The sequence below is a fragment of the Tinamus guttatus genome, unplaced genomic scaffold, assembly GCF_059628265.1.
Source record: "Tinamus guttatus ecotype Peru unplaced genomic scaffold, ASM5962826v1 Tinamus_guttatus_pri_ptg000240l, whole genome shotgun sequence".
NCBI classification, from domain to species: domain Eukaryota; kingdom Metazoa; phylum Chordata; class Aves; order Tinamiformes; family Tinamidae; genus Tinamus; species Tinamus guttatus.
Genome location: NW_028288774.1, coordinates 8,782,764 through 8,799,538, shown reverse-complemented (window position 1 = coordinate 8,799,538; position 16,775 = coordinate 8,782,764). Strand labels below are relative to the sequence as shown.

The window sequence follows — 16,775 nt, the reverse complement described above, 5'->3', positions numbered from 1 at the left end:
AAACAATTTATGAAGGCAACAAGCAGCTGTAAACAAGATGTAAGGCCTGGTGACCGCCCATGTGCCTCGAGGGCTCTGCCTGCCGAGCAGCCAGTGTCTGGCCGGGCTGACCCTAAAGACATAGCACGAGAATGGGAAAATAACCGAGAATGGGAAAATAACCGTGTTTCCTGCAGCCCCCGGGAAACACCCTACGCACGTGGCCGGCAGCAGGAAAGTTCATCCCTCTTCCCCGTAGCCGTTTAACACGTGCCAAGGATGGGGGCTCCCAGCAAGGAAGGGCATCTGGCCGCAGCACTTTTCTGAAAACGCCCCTTTTACGTATATACACAACCATCCACACTACCTGCTTTTATTTATGTGTGTGCATGTATAAATTTATATCTCAGGCCCTTTTTTGTGCTTCCCGGCTGTCCCGGCGGTGGGCCCGGACCACGCGCCCCGCTCCCGCCCCCCGCGCCACCACCTTGTTCACGCGCTCATCGTCCGTCTCGATGCCGACGCTGTCCAGGATCTTCTTGAGGTCCTTGGACGTGGGCGACTCGTTGCCGCCAAGCACGGCGAGCAGGTAGGCCGCGACGTAGCGCATCCTGCAACAAACACAACGGGCCGCCTCAGCGCCGCGCATGGCGCCCCGCACCCCCCGCCCCGCGCGATGGTCCCGCCCGAGCCCCGCGGGGCGGCCGGGCGGGCGCGACCACTCCCGGGGGCGGGGGGGGCTGGGGAGGGGGGCGCGCTTACTCGGCGGGGGGGGGCGCGCACGGAGCGAGGCGGCGAGGTGCGCTCGGCACGGCAGCCCGCGGCCAAAGGGAAGGGGCGGCGCCGCCGCGGCGCCTTCTTCCCGTCACCTCCGAGCAAGGCGCGCCGCCATTGGCCCACTGGGCAGCGGGACGGCCAATGGGAGGCCGCGGTTCGGCGGCAGCCGCGTGGGCCTGAGGACGGGGGAGGAAGGGGGAGGCGGCGCCATGTTGGGTGCCGTTGGCGCCCGGGCGCGCGGGGCGGCGGTGCCGGGGGCCGCTCCCGGGAGCGAAGCTCCGCCCACCCGGGGTTAGCCGTTATCGCGGGGCTGGGCTGCGCCGCCTCCCGGAGATCCCGGGTCAGCCCTAAGGGCGGCGCCGCGCCCGCGAAGGGGCGCACAAGAAAGGGGAAACCCGGCCCCAAATTGCCGGAGCTGGGAGCCAGCGATCCAGCCGGGATTCGCCCTGAGGAATGTAGCCTTCATCATTTGGTTCCCGTGCAAGGGGAATGAATAAAAACAATAACCGTAGTTAAAAAAAAATATGCATGCAGAGTGTTTTATTATTATGTCATGGTCATCTGCCAACACCGGGAAGAGCTGCGTCCTGGCAGTGCCTTTGCCTGCTCCTGGCCTGCAGGCGGCAGAAGCCCGCACAGAAACGAGCACTTTACCAGCCGGGAAAATCAAAAACCGCAGCCGTGGGCTCCATCAGGCTGTTTTATTTTCTCCCCCTAGGAAGGGGAAAGGCCCCGCGCGAGGCCCGGCGCAGCTCGGAGCAGGAGGCGGCTCCTCCAGCACAGCAGCCGGTGCCTCCGGCCGGGCCGCGGGGCCCCGCGGGCGGCCCCGGCCTCTCCTCCCGCCGCCGGGCGCCCTGTCCCGCGCCCCGCGCCGCCCGCCCCTCGCGCCGCCGCATCCGGCACCGCCTCGCGCGCGGCCCGTCCCGCGAGCCCTGCAGGAAGCGGCCAACGGCCCCGCGGTGAGAGGAGCGGGGCCCGGGGAGCGGGCGGCGGGGCCGGGCAGGGTGTCCCCGGGAGCGGGGCCGTGCGCGGGGCCGAGCAGCGCCGGGGCCGCCGAGCGCTGCCGCTCTCCGTGGGCAGCGCTGCTCCTGCTGGCCGCCGGGGCTGTGAGGAGGTTCCACATCTCGCACTCGAAAGGCACTTTTGTTCAGCTCTTCCATGCGAGGCTGGGTGTTAAACATAAACCTCCTGAAACTCGTGTCCTTAAGCTTCTTTCATTGCCAAGGTCAGGAGTTTAAAAAGATAAAGAAAGTGGAAATGACACAAAACTGGGGACTTAGAAGTGGGTAACCACTGGCAGAAAGGGAGTACCGGTGCTGGCCTTTGTGTTGTCCATGTGCCAGGACAACAGTAACTGCTTTCATTGGTCCTGGCTGTAGGTTGTAAGAAGTTGTGCCATAATTAATTTGTTCTCATGTGCTAGCAGTGCTCCCCGAGCGCTGCCCCCCGTGGCACGATGCCTGTGCGCCCTCTTCTCCTTGTCCCGCGGGTGCTGCGCGGGGTGGAAGCCGGGAAGCTGCTCGTCACTGTGCTCACTCGCGGGGCAGGTCCCTTCGCTGCCCATCCTGGCCGTGTTTGCTCCACGGCCCCTTGCCTGCTTCCAGCTGCACTCGTGTTTATCCCCTGGCTCCCGGCTGCGCACCAGGCCCCTCACTTGCTGCCCGCGAGGACCGCAGGCTCTGTGCCTGGTCCCACTCTCTCTGCCCGCTCTCCCCTTTTGCTGAGGAACCTCCGGAATGTCTCACGGAGGCACTTTGCAATGCACCCATTTCCATCACTTCTGCGCGAGGCTTTGCCGTTAGCCGTCAGGTCTCTCCAAGCTAATCTTGCTGTTTGTCGTGACAGTAGTTGGGTAGCTACTTTGCTCCTTGAAGCCTGGGGAAATGCAGAGGTTTTCCCAAAGAGAGAGAAGCCTCCTGGAGGCCCTTGTGCTCCATTTCCATGCCCTCTGCCCGTTACACACCTGCAATCCCCTCTGCCCCATTGCAGTGGTTACAGGCTGCCTGCAGCCCTCCTGGACTCCTGTACGAGGCCTTCAGCCTGTCTTTGTGCTCCCTTTCAGAGCCGTCCTCGCGCCTGGTCCCGGCTGCCTCGTGGTGCCGCCGGTGCCTCCCCGCCTGGCAAGTCGGAGCATGTCCCAGCGCCGCCGAGGCGCAGGAGATGGCAGAGCCGCCGGGGCTCGGGGACGAGCGCGGGGAGGGCGCTCCAGGGGCTCCTGCGCTCGCCAGCCCCTGCCTGGCCGACAACAGGCTCAATCTGGATGTTTATCCTGACGGCTGCAGCCACTTCCTCCAGCTGCTCGAGCAGCACCAAGGAGACCTGGCCCAGGTGGAGTTCGTCCGGCTCAGCAGCAACGACCACCTCCTCGGCACCGCGCTGGACATCCTCCCTCGCCTGCAGAGCCTCAAGTCCCTGGTGCTCAAAGGTAAATTCCTGGACCCATCACTACCTGCTTCTCTAAGCTCAGCTTTATTCATTTTTCCTTCTCTCTCCATCAGCAGGACAAAATACCTTCGCATGTGGTTTTGTTTTGTTTTGCTTTTTTTCTTTTTTGTACCAGTGAGCTGTGGCTCTTTGTCTTGCTCAAAGCTGCCTGCTCATTTCCAAGATGCAGCTTGTGGAGACTCCCGTTCCCCCATTTCGCTTCTGCAGCTGCTGGGGCATCAGCGTGTGGAGTCCAGTCAGGTTGACGCTCGACTTTATCCATCCCCTGGAAAGAGGGATTTTTTTGGCACAGTTATGTATAGAGAGAGGGGTTGACAGGTGATAGATTTTTGGAGGTAGGTGTTCAGCCCCTCTTTTATTTTTGGAAATGTTAATGAGTTCTTTTTGCTGCAGGTTGCTCAGAATAAATCCCAGCTTGATACTTACTTAATGTCGGCAATGGGATGAGTTTAGAAGCATTCAAGATCAACCAGAGGAGTATCCAAAAGTATGATTCAGGGTGTGCCTGGAATTTGGCATGCTGAAATAACAGTTACATAGAAATATTAAATCCTGCTTTGACTTTCTCTCTCTTTATTGCAGGAAGATCTTAATATGAGTGATGAGATTTTTATAGCAGACTGAATCCTGGAATTTAAAATGCATGAGAGAAAAGAGTGGGTTTGTGGCCAGGCTTCAACATTTGAGCTTAAAATGTGAAAGACTGAGGTTCATTTCTGCATCTGCTGCAGATTTCTCTTAAAAATCTCGTGCGGATCATTTTGTTTATCTTTTTTCCCTTCAGTAAAGTGGTGATAACAGTAATGCCTTTTGCCACACTTGCCTGTGAGATGTACCTTGCTCATCCTGAAGGGGTATAAAGTAGTTCACTGGGATTTTCTTATGTGCAAGGTGCACTTTGATTCTATATATATTTTTACCATTATACACCATGAATATTTTTGGTGCCCTTTGCTCTAAGCTCTTACAGATGGGCAGCAGTGGAAGGGCAGGGGGAAGCCATGAGGAAATCGAGCATGGGGCAAGTTTGTGTTTCCTTGCCCGACTTCTTTTTCCTGGGCACAACGATTCCCCAGCTGGAGTTTCTCAAGCCGGCGCGAGGGACGGGCTGTTGCATTCTCCCCTCTGTGTCCTCTGAACCCTGCTAATGAAGCACCTGCCTTTCGGGCACATTTTCACTGCCTTCCTCGTGTCTGCTTCCCCAGGGGTTGCCCAGGATCCCTCTCCTGTCCTGCCAGTCTCAGTCCTCGGGGTTGTTCATCCCTCAGAGGGTGAGGAGAGCCCCGGCAGTGTTTATTGTCTAAGATGGGGATGGAGGGTGGGAGGCTTGGAGGGGTAGTGGCCACCCTGTCAGTGGTGCTTTGGTGTGGAGTGGCCTGGCTGCTCCTGAGCTTTGACTCCCGATGCTTTTAGGGGAGCTCTCTGAGTCAACCACGGCAGTCTGGATTTTCTCACTGTTATGCCCCCATCACAGATCGGGAAACTGAGGAAAAGAGCAGAAAAAGGACATATCCAGCTGTCCTTTGTGGTCAGCATTTCTCGTAGTGGTCAGCAGCTCTCCACCTCCTGAGCACTGGTTCTTCAGAGCGAGCTCGGTGACCTGCCCCTGTGCTTCCTCCCCGCAGGTGGCCATGCCCGCGACGAGTTCGGCTCGTGGCAGCCAGGCTTGCTGACAAGCTTGCCGCCAGACCTGGGGAGCCTGAGGTGTCTCACTCACCTGGACCTCAGCTTCAATCGCCTCTCCACCTTGCCCAGCTGCATCCCCCACCTGCAGAGCCTCCGCGCGCTCCTGGTGAGCCACAACAGCCTCGAGGCCCTGCCTGAGAACTTCGGCTGCCTGCGCAAACTGACGTTCTTCTCTGCTATGAGCAACCAGCTGAAGAGCTTACCACGGAGCATTGGGGAGCTGGCAGCACTGCAGGACCTTGATCTCTCGGGAAATGCCCTGGAACACCTTCCTGAAGAAGTTGGGAATCTGCACAGCTGCACGGAACTAGATCTTTCTGGGAATCGGTTATCAAGCATCCCAGACTCGTTAGGTAAATATTGCTCTGAGGAAAAGAAGATGACCCTCAGTCTCTGTCCCCATAGAGTTGTTAGAGGGAATTGTCCGTTTTGCTGGCGTCTGGGTGGAGGGGATATCACGGAGCAACATGCCAGGTTCAGGCAGTCCCTTTAGTGCCCACTAAGGGATCTCTGGGCTGTGTTTTCACTCATCAGTAGGATACTCCTAAATTTCTATCTAGTTTTCAGAATCCTGGCTGCTTTTAGGTAGCATCCAGCACTGGAGACAAAAATGCTGGGACTAATGGTATAGCTGGAAATCTGGGCTTGAAACAGTGGTTGTCAGATATGGACCAGCCCATGGAGCTAGGCCCTGCTTTCTGCTGCTCAGCAGCTTTGTTGACTCTTGGGTCCTGCTTGATTTTGTGCACAGGGGTTGTCAGTGACGCTGCTGTCCTTTGGAAGCATCTCATAGCTGAGTGCTGTAAAGCACAAGGCAAAAAAGGCTGCGGTGCCTCTCATCTAATTCACTGGTCCCCTTTATTTGGTGAAATAAAGATACGAGAAGCGCTTAGCTTTTCCCGTACGGCGTGTGCGACTGGGGTGAAGATCCATCACTCAGCAGCAGGAGTGTGTGTGTATTTGTGGTGCAGAGAGTGGGGAGGGGGGCCTGGGGCTGATGCTCAGTACAATTAACAGCCCGGATGGGGAGTCACGTCTTGTTCTAACTTGCAGCCAATTTGAAGTGTCTGCGGCGGCTGCATCTCCACAGCAATCTCCTGGTGACGGTGCCCGCGTCGCTCGCCAGCCTGCCCAACTTGTCCAGGCTGGATCTGCAGAACAACCGTCTCCGCGCCGTGCCCCCCGAGATCCAGAGCTCGCCGTGCGCGCGCCTCCGCGGCAACCCCCTGGGGCAGAGCGAGCCCGCCCCGCCGCCCGGTAATGGCCCGGCTTCTCTCGTGTCGGGCCTGCCCAGCTGCTCCCTTGCTGTGCCCGTGATGGTGGGAATGGATTTGGGGTAGGGAGGAGAAGCAGGGGGGAATTAGATCAGTATTTCTTTGTCTGGCGTAAGGATTAATTTGTAAGGATGCAGCAGTGCTGGTTCTGGAGCTCCTGAGCTCAGCCGCTTCTGAAGGGCTCGGAGTCCTGGGGGTGGGCTTGTTTGGACCGCTATTAGGGAAGTAGAGGTGAAAATGGGATTGACGGGAAACAGAGAGGGCAACAGGAGGTGAGGCAGCAGCATGATTACCCCGGCTTTGCCCTTGGCCCGTCTGTAGGAGGGCAGCTCGATCTCTGAGGCAAAGGTGATGAAGCAGGAGTCGGGGTGAGATTCCCAGGGCTGCTCACATTCCCAGGAGCGGCCTCAGGCACTCATTCCTAGCCCTGGGAGCTGCACGGGAGGTGGATGGGGAGCTGCTTGGAGCTTTTCTGGAGAGGGCAGTCAGTATTCCCAGTGCATCTGGGGACCCCTAGGCTGCTTCCCATCCTCCACCTGCTCCTTGATCTGAACACCCCTGGAACACGGTTTCTCTAGTGGTTTCTATCACGTTAGGATTAAACCAAAAACCAAATGTAAGTTCAATTTTTCTTGTTTACCCTGATCTAAACAACCTCTGTCTGCTTCTGCTACCCAACCTTTCTTATTGCAGATGAACCCAGTGCCAGAAGGCTGCAAAGACTGTTCCTTGCATCAGGAGAGGACAGGTATGCCTCTGTTTTTAATAACTTAAGTTACAGTAGTGTTACAAGGTCCCAGACATGATTGCCTGGTAGGCATACAGATGTACATAGAGAATTTAGGGGCTCAGTAGGCCAGTCAGAGAAGGTGGGAGATGTCTTCTGTTGATTTTTGCAGTGCTGAAGTCATTGCACGGTGTCGTACATTCATACATGTTTTTTTTGTTTGTTTTCCGGAAGCTTTACCGTGACCTCTGAAGGCTGCAAAGTAGTCCTGGCCTGTGGCATCCGTTTCTACTTTCCCCCGGGAGCTGCCTCCGTCCCGCTGCGCATCCACTTCCGCACGCTGGCGCCGGACCCGCGCTGGGTGAGGCTGCGGCACCACGACGTCCTGCTGAGCACGGTCCTGGAGCTGCAGCCCCATGGGCTGGAATTCCAGCAGGTGAGGGCACGTCCAGGCCGCCTGCGGAGCCAGCGGCCTCTGCCACCACCCAGCAGCATGGCAGAGTCCTTTGGGACTGGGGTGCCAGCTGCACTTGACACTGCTGGTTTTCAGTAGCTGTTTGACTGGCTGTCAAAAAAGCCCCACTGCAAAGACACAGGAAGGACACAGCCAGCCTTTCTGGCACGGAATCGGCCTCTCTCCTTGATTTTCCCCACTGTTCCTGCATTTGACTTCACTTTGCAAGCAGCGTGGGTCACATCTTTCCCTAAAAGTCCAATTGGGTGGTTCTGTTGCAGGCTCCTGAGTACTTATACCACCAGCACTGCACTGCTGACAACAGCTCAGCCGAAAGGTTGTTTTTGCTGCCCACAAACTGCTGCATTTTCTCTACAGTTACAATACACTGTGTGCTTGACATCCTCTGTCCTCATGTGGGAGCTGCAGCCCAGATCAGGCTCCCAGCTCCCCCCCCACAGGCCATACTTTGCCCCCCTTCTCATTTGCATGGGAGGGCACAGGAGACCCAGATCAGGGCTTGGTTTTGTCCCTTCTGTTGGTGTCTTCTGGGAATGTCTTGTTGTACTGGCTCCGTTCCAGGAGGTGGAGATCTGGATGCCCTTTGCCTCTCCTCAAACCCTGCACCAGCGTGAGGTGGTCGTTCGGACCTTCAGCGGGCAGAGCTGGAGCGACCTGAGAACAAAAGTGGAGCAGAAGAAGTCAAAGGTAAGCAGGTACACATTTATCACTCCTATTCCCCTCGTGTGTTTTGCCTGAAACAGTTTGTGAAGCATCTTGTGAGAAGTGTTGTGTCCATAAAATGGAGTGGGTTTTGGCTATGGGTTTGCACTCTCGTGGAAATATGTCTCCTAAAGCTGGTAAGTTAAAGCATGCCACGGTTCATTCCTGTTCTAGTATTGGGCATTTTGATCTGCTGGGGGTTTACTGCTTTTTTTTTTTCCCTGCTTTTCTTGCTATTCTTGTGTTATGTTATATGCCTGCATGTTTTCTCTTCTTCCTTGTCTTCTGTTACAGAAGCATGTGGCTTGTTGTAGTGTCCTTCACTTCTCCTGGTTCCTAGTTGTTTCTCGGCTTGTAGAGAATGAATGCAAAGTGCCAGCGGAGGGGACATTGCTCTTTTCTAGTGTGGATCCAGACATTAAAGTGATCTTCCCTCCTGGAGTCACCGAAGAGACTCGCAGTGTCAAAATGCAGGTATGTGTGCTTAAAATAAATGAATAAATGGTGAGCCTTGCTGTGACTGCTGACCCATGCTGAGTAGCAGGTCAGAAGCTGAGCTGGCTGCCCTAGGCTAGTTCGGGTCTGACATGGATGTGCCATGGGCTGGCCCATCTCAGATCACTTCCTGCCTTAGTTTCCCTGCCTGCAAAATGGAGAGAGGATCTGCTCGCAGCTCTGCCACTGCTCCTCCTGCTGCATCAGCTGCTGGGAATGGAACAGGAAGAAGCTTTTGCCTCTTGCTCTGTTGCAAAGAATAATGACTTGGCAGACCTGCCCCTGCTTGCTGGGTTGGCACCAGTATTAGAGCAGAGGGTGGCCCGGCACTGGGCTCCCTTTTCCCACTGCACCCTGAGCCAAGCACAGCATTTGCCCGCTGGGCGCTGAGGGTCCGCGCTGCTGACGGGGGATGTGAGTGCCCAGCTGCCTGGCTCACGGCGCCGCGCTCCACGTCCAGGTGCTGCCGATCTCTGCAGAGGAGGTAGAGGAAATCACGGCCGACGCGGCCTGCCGAGCCAGCCCCCTGCTCTGCCTCTCCCAGGATCGCCCCGTGGATTTTCTCAGGCCAGTGAGAATTCAGCTCCCCCTCCCACTTGGGGTCACAGGTCAGTTTATTCCCAAAATTGGCCAAGAGAAACAATGTGTGTGGAAAACCACAAGTGGCAAGCTGGGCTTTTTTTTTTTTTCTCTTACTAGTAATGCTTATTGCTTTGTGTGCAGGAAAAGCATCGTGGTGAGGTGCTAGTGCAGGGTGGCAGAGAGAGCAGTGGCAATTCAGATCTCTTAGCAAACTAGCACTGAGCTGCTGGTCCTGCAGGGGAAGAGGAGAAGCAAGTCACAGCAAAAGAGCAGCAGGAGAATGGCCCTGGCAAATGGGTTTCCCTGCTGGCCCACGTTTGTGCTTAGCCTGCTGGGTTTGGTGGGATGGGTGGGAGAGGCACTTGTGTATGCTCAGGAGATGTATCCTAACAGGCCTCTGATTCGTGATTGGGAATAGGATGACTTGAAGCAGACACAGAGATGCTGCCTCCAGGGGGCTGCCTTCTCCCTCGCTTCCAGCTCAGGAATCAGCTGCTGCAGTTAATACTGTAGCACCACACACTGAGCCACCTCCTGCTCTGAATACTGTGCCATGAACAGCCTCAGTCCAATAGCTGACTTGCCAGGAATTCCCCTGTCTGCATGTGGAGTGCCCTGCACCTACTGATGTCTGTTTTCTTTGGCCTCCCCTGGCTTTCTTATGAGGAAGTAACATATTTTTCAGTATTGGCTTGGCCTTCTTTCTAAGACTACCTGGTATTTGTATGGTTGGAGTGAGTCGACATTGAAAAGTCTCTGGGCTTTACGTTTAGAAAGAGACAGAACTTCCTTAACCCCTAAATGCTGGTGATGGGGGTCACACAGTGAATCTGTGTTGGTGGAGATCAGTACACTGCCAGTTTTACGACTGCATATTGTGCCTGAGATTTTCCTGGAAGCCTTTGGGTAGCCGAATCCTTTTACTGCTACTCTTCTTAAAACAAAATCCTGTCCTGGATGCCGAAGAGAAGGGCATGACACTTAATTTGGCTTTAAAAAAAAAAAAAAAAAAAAAGGTGAATCACCCTGAACCATGTCCGGATTTGTAAATCCATGAATAGAAGGTGGAAGGAGCATCTCAAACTAAAGCTTTCTGCTGAACAGCATGCGTCTTGATTTTTGTTTTTAGGGTTAAACTTGGATCGGTCAAGGCTGCACCTTCTCCACGGTGACCTGCAGGGCCAAACCTGGAATGACATTACCAGTCAGGTGGTGCTGGAATTCACCCATCTTTATGCAATCTTTGAAGTCACCCACTTCTCCTGGTAAGTGGGAAATTGATCTTGAGGAAGGGATGGGATGTTTCTTCATCTTGCTTTTTCTGTCCTCTAGCCAGAGATCATTCCATTAATCCTGCCTATTCCACTTCTCCTTTGGAGTTCAAGCCCAGCTTAAGACATTCTCTTTACCCATCATTTTTAGGTACTGGCTGTGGTACACCACCAAGACCTACATTGGAGGCATTGCCAAGAAAGTCTACGAGCGGCTGCGTATGTACCAGGTCAACTTCATTGCTCTGCAGAGGAAGAAAGATCCTGAGCAAGTCTTGCTTCAGTGTGTCCCCAAACACAAGGTCTGATATAGGCTGCATTGTCCAGCTTCTGAGCTCCCGGGGCCTTTCTTTGCAGGATGTAAGGACAGCAGGGCACTACATGGTCCTGCTCACTGCCTTGGGGTTGTGGTTAGGGTTCGTTGTCACCACACTATGTTGGTACTGTGATGCCAACTCACTGGGAAGCAGGCTCATAGCATGGACAGAAAAATCTCCTCGGTCTGCTTCAGTGCAATACCAGGTCAGCATATGCTCTCAGGGAGGGTGATTTGAGCTAAGTTGTCTAACTTTGTCCTGAAGGAGATGGAAAGCACTTAGGCAGCTCTTCTACCCTCTCTGCCCACCGCTGGTATCATCCCTCAGCAGTGCTGCTTCAGATGTCCACAAAGTAAAAGCAATTCTGGATTTGGAGAGTGTGCACCCTGCAAAGCAGTGCTTCTCAGAGAGGCTTCATTCGTCAAACTGTTGGAGCTGGGCTGCATGTCCAGGTCTCGGATTAATCTTCTGGCCTGATTGCTCCCTCTTGTCTTTATTTGTTCCTGCCCATCAAAATGACATGTGGCTAAAAAAAAAAAAAAAAAGAAAACTACCACCACCACCAACAAAAAACAAGGGTCTCAGATTCTGTATCCAGGAGATAGAGCAATAGCACTCACAGCACAATCAAGGTGCTGTTTTTCTGCCAGTGGGGTTGGAGACAGGGTTCACTGCTCTAAATGTGAAGAAGGATAGACATCATAACTCTAGGCTAACCCTTGCGCTGCCTCTGGAACCACAGGGCTCACAGAGTTAAGATACTACAGGCTGCTATGCCAAAATAAGCCTTCTGGTGTCCCCAGCTGTGTGCTGCTGCAGCTTGTGCATTTTGCAGACTATTAGGAGAGAAAGGGGCCAAATAACACTCTGCTCTTGAAGGTCACTGACGTGTTAAAAGGACAGTGAAGAGATTATACCTTTTAGGGGCAGCTTTGGGATGGCCTATCTTTGTTAATCCACACAGGCTTTTCTGCTTTTTACTCAAGAGCGGTAATAGGGAAGTCCAAAGACTCAGAGCAAGACTTCTTCCTTTAGTGAATGTGTCTACAATGGGAGTGGCTAGATGTTCATTCATTTGTTTTTCTTTTCCACAGAAAATAAACTTTCCCTTTTGAAAGTGAATGAACATTATGGGCTTGGGGATTCAGATCTGGGGACAGACATTAATTGCTTCAGACCAAACCCGAGGCTCCTGTGTTGTCATCCTCATCAGGTCGACCCAGTGCTGAAGAAGCTGCAGGACCGCTACCGAGGCCCCGAACCGTCTGACATGGTCGAGATGTTTGAGGGAGAGCAGTTCTTCGCCGCCTTTGAGCGAGGCATCAGCATCGATATGGGTATGGCTGCGCTGGGCTCCTTGCTGGCCCTACCCTGGCTCCTGTTCCCTCTCAGGCTGCTGTAGCCTGCAGAAGGATCTACAAAGGGGTGTTTGTTTTGTGACTGATCTGCTTGTGCAGCCAGTTATGTCCTTTCCTTGGCATCTCAGACACTGCTATGGGATGCCCATAGGGATCTAATTCATGTTGTCCATTTCTGGGAAAACTTACTTAAAGATATCTCTCTGGAGAAGAGATTCTGAAATGATCCAGAGCAGAGAATTCTATTACCAAATTCCATGTATATCTGCTACCTCTCCCTTTTAGTCCTATTCCCCAATGGAGTTTTTAGAAGAGATAGAAAGAGGGAGCAGGACTAAAACCCAGGATGGTGTTTTATGATCCAGTGTATCTGAATCTATTACAGATGCAAACTGAGCCACCTTCTGCAAAACCTGAATATACAGCTCAGTTTCAGTGGTGTAAATTAAGACAACTCTATCAAGAATAATAAAGTGCACTGGATTTGCAATGGAGTTGATGAGTCTGTCCCTTTATCCGGATTTAGGCGGGACTGTAACTTACATATAATGCAACACAGTTAGGTATATGAATGTTATACCTGTTTATATATTTTTCCCTTAGTCTCCATTCTTATTTCCTCTTGCACAGTTAAAATGGTGAAGAACTAGATGATCTATTTTTGTGTATTACAGAGTACTGTTGCAGCTGATTCTGTCCTTGCCCTGGCTTGCCTTGCCTTATTGAACTTGATCTCCACCTTGTGGCCATTCTCCTTCTTCATCTGCTGGACCTGCTCTCCTCTGTCACCCAAAGGAGAAGGGGAATTGGTTCAGGCCTGATTAGGAGGAGGAGGAGATTGTAGCCTGGAGGCTTCCTATGGATGATGGACTGTTGTCCAGGCTTTAAAGCATGCACATTTCTCTGCACAAGTTGAATTGCTGCTGTTTCTCTAATACAGATCGTCCTGACTGTGTGGATGGACGTCTCTCATTCATATTTTATTCACACTTAAAGAACATGAAAGAAATCTATGTGACCTCACCTGTAGACAGGAAAGGCCAAGCTGTAAAAGGCCAGGTAAGCAACCAGTGATAATTGTGCAAGGACTTTTTTGCCCTCCTTTATCATTATTACTCTTTTTATGGTGCTCCTCACCTCAGTCTCTGCACGCAGTGCATCATTCTCTTCCTTTTCTCTTTTCCTTGGCTTTTTATTTCATTGACTGAACCCTGAATGTGCAGAAAGAGAAGATGTGGAATGATCACTCCCCACAATCTCTCTCTGGCCTTAGCCGTTGGGGTACTAGCAGAAATGGGAGGGAGTCTAGCAGTTACGGCGTAACCTCAGTGCCCCTCTCAGTCACACTCTAATGGGGTGTGGGAGGGCATATTTAGGGTCTGAGGATAGGCGGGAAATGCCAGATCCCTCTTTTCCCAGACAGAAAAGCGGGTTTGCCAGTGTGCTTGCACCTGGGTCTCACTGCATGCTCTCTGTTTGCAAAGGTCTCTTTCTACCGAGGGGCAGTTCCTGAGAGCATTCCTGAAGGTGCCAGCAGGAGGAGGAAAGGACCAGACTCGCTCTGGCTTGCTACTCTGCCAATCAAACTGCCTGTGAGTTATTTTGTCCCTTACAGAAAAATGAGTTTAGATAGCGAAAGAGATGGCCCTTCCTGCTGGGCTAATTTTCTCCCCTCTCATGAATGACTACAAGAAATTGCTGCCCAGTTGCACAAAGGAAAGGAAAACAACTTCTCTCCCTTTTAAGTATTCTGTGAGTGTAGGGGGAGATATTAGTTTTCTGTAAATGAAGTGTAGGGTAGTGTTATGAGGAAAAATCACTGAAGCATAATTGGAAGCTGGCTTTAGTTAAGCGAAGTTTCTGTTTTGAACATAAATTTCAGTGTCACCCCAATTACAAGGGCAAGAAAATAGAAGGGTCTTGGATGAGGTAGTTCAGCTGGATTTGATTACAGGTTTGGGGTGAAAGTATTCTGGTGTGAGTCACTGGCCTTTAAAAGACAGGTCATGTGTTACTGAGAGAAAAGTGACTTTCTCTTATGTAATCTAATTGTTTTTGAGGAACTTAAACTTGAAAATGTCTCTGTGTGCTGAACATTTCCCTTCAAATCATGTGCCATGATCTCCCATCGCTTTCTGACACATGCAGCCTCAACTAAAAATCGAGACTATGTGGTCTCTTGCTGCTGAAGCAAATAGGTTTTGGGGAAATGGTTCATTAAAAAAATATCTCTAAAGACAGGAAAGAAATTTCCCAGTGTGAGCTGTGACTATGAGCATAATAATTTGATATTTTTCAGAGGTACAGAGCATTGCCAGTCTTGCAGGTTAGAGTGCTCACTGCTTCTTAATGCCTGACTTTTCTGCCTTGAATTAATATCTTCCTTCCTTCTCAGTATGAGGAAGCAAGTTTCAGTGTAGAGACTGAATGACCAAACACTGTCCTCTTCTAAGAAAATGTATTTAGCAAGTTATATCTCTCTTCTTTTTTTCCCTATGAAACAGAGATTGAAATCCCGCTCGGGTGACAATTCCAGTGCCCTGAACAGCTTCTCCTTCCCTCCACTGAACCTGGGAAACGCTGAGACTGGCTACCTGACTCAGGCCAACCTGCTGAGCATTGCCAGGCGTGTGGGAGGCGACTGGCAGACCATTGGCTTGAACCTGGGCTTGACCTATCAACAGATTGAGCGCATCGGGTACAACCACAGGTAAGGTGGGACATGGGCATGGACAGCCACATACGACTGCAGTGCAATAATCCTGACTCATGCTGGGCTGGTTGGAAGTTTTTCTGCTGGAATTGTTTCATTGGATGAAGGGCAGATTGACTAACAGTTCTCAATACATTACCTTTTCCATGGGAAATGGATTGTTTTCTTTTGCTGTTGAAAAATAAAGTATACTGTTTGAACAGCAAAGTTTGGAAATAACAAACGTCAGGAGCTTTGCAGGTTAGGTATCGTATTCCTGTTCTGTGATCCGGATTCCTGACTGGACTCTATCTCCCACAGTGAGGTTCAGGCCTTTAATTGGGAACATTATCTTTATTTAAGAAGAGATTGTGGTATATCATGGGACATGTAGTCTGACCAGGTGGTAGAAGAGAACTGTGGGGCTTTGCAGTCACATTAAAAATCAGAATGCTTTAATTTGAAAATTCTGTTAGAAAAAAAAATCTAGAGAAAAGGAGAAGACGTCGGCTCACTGAGTGCTTTGTGTGTGTCTGGATGACTCCTTCAGTGCTCCAAACATGGGCTGACCAATTTGGGTTGCTGGTAAGGAGAGTGTGTTGGTGACTTCTCTGTTCCTCCCTTTCTTTAGAGAGGACCTAGATAAACAGATCCTGGACATGCTTTTCTCATGGGCTAAGCAAAACTCTGAGGATCCTGAGTGTGTGGAAAAGCTGATCACAGCCATGAAGGAGAGTGGCCGCCAGGACATTGCTGATGAGATTGAAGCCATCATCGAGCTGGGACGGCAGAAATACAGGGAATCCATCCGCCGCGTGGGCTTGGAGCAGGAGAGCAGCACTGAGGACTCTGCTATAGCCATGGTGTAGCACCTCACACACACAACACCTTCCTATGGAGATGCCTCTGCGGGCCCGGAGTGACAGCAGCTGGGGGCTGCTCCCGCTCAAGGGCCAATATCCTCCCAAGGCGGTAGACACTGATTTACTTGCGAGCAGACGGCCACACTCTGCTAGGGCTCCGCTCAAGTGTTCCTTCTGCTAAACCCAGAAAGTTTACAGCATGTTCCTGAGCCGTTTCTGTACTTCCACTTCCTGACTTTGAGCCTTAGATTTCAGGAACGCAGAGAAGTTCAGAGCCTCAAGTGGCTGTCAGTTGAGTCATGGTTGAAGTAGCCTTTCATGAATTAATACTCAAGACAGATATATTTATATATAACTTATTTGTGAACTTATTCTTCTGCTAAAAAATAGAAATACAGCGTGAGCCTTGCTCATGGCTCTGCTTGTGCTCCAGGCTTGGTGGGAAAGTAGGGGTGCAAACATGTTATGAAGTTCCCTGGTGCAGTGCAGGCTGTTCTGCTATTTCTGTTAATTCCATGTATTGCTCACAGTCCTGTAATGCCCAAGCACTTCAGGGTGTTTTGTGTGGAAAAAATGAAGTGGAAAATGTCTCCCCATTCGATCTCCAAATTCTCCATACAAATCTTTTCTATTTTATGCCAGAGCTCTTTGTGCTTCATCAAGACCAAAACGAAACCTAAGTATTGGGTAGGAGAGGGAAAGATGAAAAGAATTTCTGGCAAAATTGCTCCCTTTTTTGTTTGTTTGTGCTTCAAAAACTATTTTAGAACAAATAAAATCTCACAGGCCCCTGCACCTGGCACACTTTTAGATGAGATCTACGTATTGTTGGTCTTTAGTAAAGTTCCAATTTTAGTTATAAATGAGTAAAAATCTTTAACCTGGTGTTCTGAACAGACTCTCACCTGAGTCAGCCTTCCAGTTTTGCAATCTGAGTATCGGAATGTGTTCTAAGACTGTAGATGTTTATTACTTTTTAGCTACACTGTCTCTGGAAGTGTAACCATCTAATACTGGGCTTCATCTATTGGCACACTAGTGATAGTGGAAACTTTTTATGCGAACTATTTGGGAGGATACACTAATCCATGTATACTCAAGCCATTCAAGACAGCTTTGGATTCAGTACATC

The 16,775-nt window shown here is 51.5% G+C and overlaps 2 protein-coding genes across 3 annotated transcripts in view; one reads left to right on the top strand and one right to left on the bottom strand.

Moving 5' to 3' along the window:
- RPLP2 (ribosomal protein lateral stalk subunit P2) overlaps nt 1-613 on the bottom strand; it is a 192,369-nt gene extending 191,756 nt beyond the window's left edge. For both annotated transcript variants that reach the window (XM_088525841.1, XM_088525840.1), the window contains exon 1: nt 467-613. In XM_088525841.1, the coding sequence (XP_088381967.1) occupies nt 467-589 (123 nt within the window). In that variant the 5' untranslated portion in view covers nt 590-613. The remainder of the gene's footprint in view (nt 1-466) is intronic.
- A 2,303-nt stretch (nt 614-2,916) lies between these two features.
- PIDD1 (p53-induced death domain protein 1) lies at nt 2,917-16,019 on the top strand. The gene is made up of 15 exons (XM_010222322.2): nt 2,917-3,181; nt 4,827-5,240; nt 5,941-6,144; nt 6,855-6,909; nt 7,123-7,324; nt 7,925-8,050; nt 8,360-8,539; nt 9,021-9,168; nt 10,272-10,407; nt 10,565-10,715; nt 11,944-12,067; nt 13,029-13,147; nt 13,573-13,680; nt 14,593-14,798; nt 15,412-16,019. The coding sequence occupies exons 1-15, from the start codon at nt 2,917-2,919 to the stop codon at nt 15,647-15,649; spliced, it is 2,676 nt and encodes an 891-aa protein (XP_010220624.1). The 3' UTR covers nt 15,650-16,019.
- Nucleotides 16,020-16,775: the final 756 nt, after the last annotated feature.

Bases quoted from the DNA above. Each gene is read 5' to 3' on its own strand.
- PIDD1 (XM_010222322.2), top strand. From the start codon at position 2,917: ATGGCAGAGCCGCCGGGGCTCGGGGACGAGCGCGGGGAGGGCGCTCCA. The intron at 8,540-9,020 runs GTATGTGTGCTT...CTCCACGTCCAG, and splicing joins CTCGCAGTGTCAAAATGCAG to GTGCTGCCGATCTCTGCAGA. The intron at 12,068-13,028 runs GTATGGCTGCGC...TCTCTAATACAG, and splicing joins AGGCATCAGCATCGATATGG to ATCGTCCTGACTGTGTGGAT.